Source organism: Parasteatoda tepidariorum, chromosome 1 (assembly GCF_043381705.1).
Source record: "Parasteatoda tepidariorum isolate YZ-2023 chromosome 1, CAS_Ptep_4.0, whole genome shotgun sequence".
NCBI lineage: Eukaryota > Metazoa > Arthropoda > Arachnida > Araneae > Theridiidae > Parasteatoda > Parasteatoda tepidariorum.
This window is the reverse complement of record NC_092204.1, coordinates 26,967,036-26,974,520: the sequence shown is the minus strand read 5'-3', so window position 1 is coordinate 26,974,520 and position 7,485 is coordinate 26,967,036. Positions and strand designations below refer to the sequence as shown.

General features: G+C 25.4%; 1 protein-coding gene across 1 annotated transcript in view; it reads right to left on the bottom strand.

The window, feature by feature from the left end:
- Positions 1–6,511: 6,511 nt before the first annotated feature.
- Positions 6,512–7,485, bottom strand: part of LOC107453748 (TOG array regulator of axonemal microtubules protein 1) — a 66,835-nt gene continuing 65,861 nt past the window's right edge. The window contains exon 15 of the mRNA XM_016070678.3: positions 6,512–6,636. Within this exon, the coding sequence (XP_015926164.3) occupies positions 6,547–6,636 (90 nt within the window). The 3' untranslated portion in view covers positions 6,512–6,546. The remainder of the gene's footprint in view (positions 6,637–7,485) is intronic.

Below are 7,485 nucleotides of genomic sequence, written 5' to 3'. Positions count from 1 at the left end.
GCATGGTGCTTAGCACCTTTTTACGTTTATAAATTTATCAATAATAAAAATGTATCAATTCACAACTTCAAATATTAATACCTGACTTGGACATAACAATGTTAACAAAATACAAAGTCAGCTTAAAAAAAACGTTCTGTATTTGCAAAAGTAATCCCATTTTGACTCAAAATGAGTTTTGGTGCAGAATTTGAAAGAACTAGATAAAAGTAACTTTGAGAACTTGGCCACTGCTTCAGAGGCACATAGATCTAGCAGAATTTTAAAAACTTTTCTTGATTTCTACGATAATGCTGAAAGAAAAACTTCAATTCAAACTGTTTTCTACTATGACTTTATTTTCAAAACTATTGCAATTCTATCAACAGGATATCTATGAAAAAACATGTTTATAAGCTGAATCCACACCTAAATTTTTTAATATTTTGAACGTTAATGTAGGAATTGTACTGATTATCGAATAGGGTTGTGGTGGGTACGAGATTAATACCTTTTAAAACCTAACTTCATCAACAGATATATTTTCCATGATTCTTTAATACTGTACTTTATGCTATCTAAAATTAGCATTCTTTTACAAGCATAGATTGTTTTACTTGCCAACAATTATAAAAATTGAATGCTCAAACCTGCGAATAATTTGAAAATTTCTTAAAACATTCTAATCGCACAATTTCGGTTTTAATATACAATGGCAAGAGAGAAACGGAATTTTTTTATGTTGGAAAATAGACTGATCAGAAGATAGTTTTCTACATGTAGAACTAACAGGAGATTAATGAATGTATCACCACGTGTGCATATAAGTGTTTAAATACCTGATGAGTACAATATATTGATATTTAGAGGAAGCATGTTTTTTTTGTGATAGGATATGCAAAAATATATTAAAATGAACATTTCATATGGAACAACTTATATAAATTTGAAGTTTCATTACACTAGTCTTATGTAGTTTTACTTAATTATAGTAATATAATTAAGTAAGATTACATAAGACTAGTATAATGAAGTTAATAAAGTTAAACATAAAAGTAGCTTTTTTCTAAAAAATAAAACAAAAATTCAGGTGAAGAATTATGTAAAACCGACAAAACTTAATAAATCAATGTTATATCATTCTTAAGCTATCTTAAGAATGTTTATATGTAATTTAGGTTGATTTAACATTATTAAAAGCTTTTTGGAGATTTTAAAAAAATAAAACAAACATGCTTTCATTATTGTATCTATAAAGGGTCAGAATATTACATTTTTGTCATAAATAATACATTTCTGGGTTAGAAGTCTCATAATTCTTCCTGAGTGGTTACGTAACCTATTTTATTAACTTCTTTAAGTCGAAACAACATTGAAAAATTTACCCAAGGTGCAACGTATTAATAAATAGAAAAATTGAAACAACTTCTTAAAATGTAGAATGGTGATGCCAAAAGATACATCACATTAATAAATTACTTTCCTTGATCTATGTAAGATAAAAGTGGCAAACCTATTAAAAAATATTTTAACTGTAACAGTTATGTTAACTAGCTTTCATATTTGTAAGAGGTACTTTCTGTTTCACTTTATCGTTAGTCTAATTTAAAATTTCAGAATAATTATAAATAAAAAGAACAATAATTGTAATTGGTGAATAAATTGTTTAAATTTTTTTCTCAGTGTAGCTATTTGGTTTTTAAAAAAATAAAACATTTATTCAGTTTGAATTGAATAACATTTAAAAATGGTAAATAAAGATAAGATTATGTAACAGCTTTAGAGTTAAAACCCTACCCTGAAGAAAGAAGATAATTAAATAGTTTTAATTATTTTTAAATTGATTAAATTAATATATGTTCACACTAAAAGTGTAAAGTGTATGTAAAAATAAACTTATTTCTTAGCTGCAAAAACCTGTTTTCAATTGTAATTTAAAAAGAAAAAAAAAACAAGTATATTGAAAAAAAATAACAGAACCAACATTGATGACAATATGACACTTTTTATTTTGATGTATTTTTGGTATTTGAAACCTTAATTTCAAAATAAAACCGTAAAAATTACAGTACACTAGAACTATTTTATATACAATCACTTTAAATTACATATTGATCAGGACAGCATATATATTTCATATTAAAAAAAATTTACTAAATTTATGTAAATAATTTTGATAATGGTTGATAATTTATACATTTTTTATGAATTTAAGGTTTTACTGATTTTTATTTTGAATATGATTATAATTATATTATATACTGACAACATGATTTTAGTTACACAATTTAATATTACTTTTAAAGTTGTATATTTTTAGCGCAAATATGAATTTATAATTCTATAATAAACTTAAGTGTTTAATCTTTCTTCCCAGCAAATTTTGTTTTTGTCAATTATTAATAACAATAATGTTTTTTACAGCATCATATTAGCCTGCCCACTTGTATAAATTCCAAAGTTTTTTTTTTCAATAAGTAAAACTGTTTTACCCACTATGACAAATCAATAGTTCAAACATAAGAGTATAAGATCAATTAGGTAGTAACACATTAATGTGTTAACGAAGTAGCTTTTCGAAATATAAATAATATTAAAAGCGTAAAATAATTGAAGTAGCAAGAAGATTCTTCCGGCTTTAATTATTAATTTACACCCAATTCATAAATCTTTCCTAAAGACCTTACAAGATGGGTTTAGCCAAAGATTGTATACTTATCAAATGTGTGACCAATAATACTCAGAACTTATTTTACTTTACTATTATTCTAGACTCTAAAGCATTGATAAACTGAATGCACATTGCACATTTTTTTAAAAAATTCCTGCTTGTGGTGTAATATACAGTAGAGCGCCGATTATCCGAACGTCCAATTATCCGAACTGCGTCTGAATTCGTTTTTTTTTTTTTTAAAGTTCAGAATACTTTTTAACCTATCGACAATTTTTCGAAATTGAGAAGAATAAATAATACCCCCTACATCTGAAGACCATATTTAATTTACAACCTTTTTAGCAGTTTTCTTATAGTTGCCATACATGCATGTATTGTGATACAGTTAAACCTACATACCCCTTTAGCCCTTTACAACAGAAAATTATCTTCCAAGAATGCAAGCTTCATTTTGATAGTCTACAATGGTTGGAATGCAGAAGGAGTTTATGAATTGATAAGTTCTGAAGTTCTATAATTGGGGAATGGGTAGTTGTAACTTATGGTTAATAATTAGTGATTACAGTGCTTGGAATCTTAAATCTTGGAATAAAATTCTTAACAGAAAAACAAACGAAACTGAAGTTTCTGAACCAGTAGATCTTTCTGATGAAATTATTGCTGAAATTTTGAATGAAAATCGGAACTCTACAGACGAAGTGAAAGAAGTAGGTGATCAAGTTCAAAATAGTGGACCCATATAGAAGCATGCAATCCATTAGATTTCGCAATGAATTGGCTAGAACGTCAAAATAATGTTGATCCAGTTCAGTTGATTTATTTATGAAGAATAAGGGATAAATGGCTGCTAAAAAACGCGTCTTCTTTGAACTGAAATATGATAAAAATAATTCAAAATGAAAAAAAAGCCTACAAAAGGTGTGAAGGGAAGTTAATGCATAAATAATAATCATTTACACAAGATTTTAAACAACTTTTCAATTATCCGAACCATGTTCAGTCCAGAGCAGTTTGGATAATCGGCGCTCTACTGTAATTGGATAAAAATAGAGATGAACTTTATTTCATACAATTACTCACACACAACAGACCAGCTTTAATTGAACTTTTGGACGGATAATAAATACTTGTGTAAATCTAGTTTTTTTTTAAATATAGCAAATTTCATTAAAACATACCAGCTTTAATTAAACTTTTGGACGGATAATAAATACTTTTGTAAATCTAGTTTTTTTAAAATATAGCAAATTTCATTAAATGTAACTGTTTTAATTAAATATTTGGACGGATAATAAATAGCTGTGTAAACCTAGTTTTTAAAAATATAATTTATTTCATTAAAACAAAACTTTAATTAAACTTCTGGACGGATAATGATTAAGTAGACCTAGTTTCTTAAAATAAAGCGAACTTCATTAGCTGTAATAGAAAAGTATTAAATTTATGTATATTTATTTAGTTTCTGAAAATTTAAGAACTCTGCAGAAACATTTTTTATATATTTTTTTATAAAGTTTGTTTCTATAGGTTAAATATATATGTTTCGATAGTTTTATATATATTTTTACAGTTTTCATAATTTTAGGAATAATAAATTGAAAATACTCTAGAAGAAACCAGTTTCATTTGATGAACTTTTTTACATCCATTATTAAATTTAAGTTTAATTAAAATAAAATAAGTTTTATTTTAAACAAATCAGCTAATAATAGGAGTGAAGTGTGCAATTTCCTGAGTTATACAGCTGGAAAAAAGTTAGATTAAAAGGGGATTTCTATGGTATTTGATTATTGACTGGAAAAAAAATTCAATTAGAATCAAGTATTTGTCATCATGATTGAAATATTTTTTTTTAACATAACACGGCAAAAAATTAGTTAAATAAGATTTAAGTTTTTTTTTAATTAGAATAATAAGCAGTTTGTTACCTACACTAGTATTGACAAAACGAGCTTAATTAAATGAATAACTTAAAAATGTAAAATGCTGCATTTTTAATTATTTTAATAGTAGAACTCTATATTTTTTTTATATAAATGGCTAATGAAAACATTAATTAAAAGTATTTCAAAATGATTATGGATATAGATGACAATGGTATATGAATGATTTAAATAATTTTAGAATCTATATACAAGAACTTTTCACAAATTTCCATTTTAACACGAAATAAGAAATCACTATCATTTAAAATAGTTCTTTTAAATAGATAGTGCAATTTTCCCAGTGAAATAATTTTAAATTATTTTATCAACATTTAAATATCACATTGGTTCTATTTCCAAGGCTAAACTTGATCGTGTTACATGTATCATTATTTAGGTAAAAACAACTTAACATCTAAGTTAACGCATAGTTTAACCTTAATATTACTGATAAAATACATTAATTGATAACAATTTCAATTTCATATAATTCTAAATAAGTAACATAAATATAAATAATTTTTAAACTAAAAATTCTCAACATATTTAAATGACTAGTACAATATAGTGAATTACTTTCTTGAACATCAATAAAATGTAATATCACATAATTCATCTTACTCTACTGAAATATAACATATACCAACATAATTGTATACATAAAACATCAAAATTTCAACATAAATTCTAACAAGGATACATTACTTGAAATAATTTAAGTGGTCCAAATGCAAAACCTGCTCATTGTAGTTAATTTAACAACGAAAAATAAACAAGGCAACAGAAAAAACTGTGATTACTGGTCCATGACATTTCGGTCTCATTGTTAATTAGGTCCTTTCCCAATTCAGTTCTGTTACTAATTACTTTTGTCTATTTTGATATTGACATTCCATCTCATTTCTTACTTTTTTTAAGTGTTTCATAATGGCCTTAAATATATTTTTCAGAATATTAAATTATTTATCAATCATTTCCAGCGACATAAAATCAAGAATTTTAAATGGCTATAAAGTGTTTAAAAATTATTTGGTGTAAAGTTGAGTGCCAAAATTATTAAAAATATTTATGAGGGATTACCCACAATTTTCTAATGAATTATTAAAGATTATCCTTTTTTAATGTCATAATTAGTGGAACCGAAAGAGCAACAGGATCAAAACTGTGAGGCCGAAATGTCCTGCTTCTGATACTATTGTTTTAAAAATTACAATTTAAGCTTTTAATATAAAATTGATATTTGATTTTGACATTTTGATTTGAAAAAAAGAAGAAAATATCAGAGTTCATACTTTCTGAGAGCAATGTCAGAAGATTTTGCATCTAGACAACTCAGTTATAACATAATTTATTCTACCTACATTTGCGTGCTTCCAATAAGCTTATGAACTAGTGGGAAAGCACATTTAGGTATATTCAATAATATGGTATATCTTAAACAATTTCCAAACAAATCTCTCATTTTGCATTCCATTGAAAAGTAAGGCAGTTCTTATAAAACCTTCAAAAGTCCTAATGAATTGATATGCAATTTATACATACAAGAAATTACGTTCTACAATCTAGTCAATCTTAACTAAATGGACATCCTTCAATAAAATATTTATTAAACTTTTCAACACTCATGTTTGAACGAAAAATAAAAGTTTTTCTCTGAAGCTTTAAAAACACATTTCATGGGCTCTTGTTCAATTGTTTATCATCACACACAATATGAAGACACCACATAACTGGACGGCAGAATAAAATACAATATGATAATGATATGCTGTAATTTTGAACTGTATTCAAGGTCTGAATAAACAATCAGATTTGTGATATTTCTCATGTTTCTATTCACTGAAGAAGGCTAAGGATTCATGAATTTCAAATAGGTATTGTCCCTGTTCAAATCTATGAATGAATATCACAAACGAAACGTTTTCTGAATGAATTTTTCTTTTTTGATTACATGAACAGAAGAAATCTTTACATAGTCCGATTCAAAAGTGGACTTCGATATGTTTCACTTTTCAAAGTTTTTGCAGAAACGCCTTCTTTAGGCAATTCGCCAGGACCCTAAAATTGTAAAAATGATTAAAGTAGGAAATTTATTTTTCAGAATTTAATAACAGTCCAATAAACCTTAAATTAGTTATTAAGTAATATGAAATTAACTAGAATAATTTGAAATATGTAATAAAAAATAATTATGGAACAAAATTAATCTCTGACAATTTCTCAATTAATCTTTTTTATAACTAAGTTAGATAACAGTATGAAAAAAAAAGATAAATGATCTTTTGAATTCTATGTCTTTAAATTGAAATAAAATGTTGAAACAATTGTAAATAAAATAGTTAAAAAATTAATATTTCATTTCATCTTTGTGATCAACAAAAATCTTTGTTTAGTAAGCAATGATAAAGTAGTCCAAATATGATTATTTTATTTGGTAAAATTCTAAGGTACAATCATCACTATAGTAGTTATAATACTGTAATAGTTACAATCATTACTACTAGCCTTTGTTCTATTCTAATAAAACAATATTTTTAAATTCATTTTAATTAGAACTACTGTGGCTGTTTATAAGTCAAAAATACTTTATTATAGGCACTTCTAGGTTTGTTTGATATATATTGTAAAAATGCATAATCTCCTCCAAATGAATTCTAAATAACCAGAAGTTTTCAAATTTATTGCAGAAAAACAATTAAGTCAGTGTCTATTAATGCTTATAAAATTATTGGAATTTCTTTACTTTTATATTTAAAGATATGATTAAATGCGATATAATTAAACAAAATAATTTTTTTTTTAAATATTGAGTTACACCACTTTTCACTTAAAATTTATAGGTCGCCAATGGGTACCGTTTTTCATCTATTATCTAGCCTTATTTATATCTATTTGTCATTGTTCATT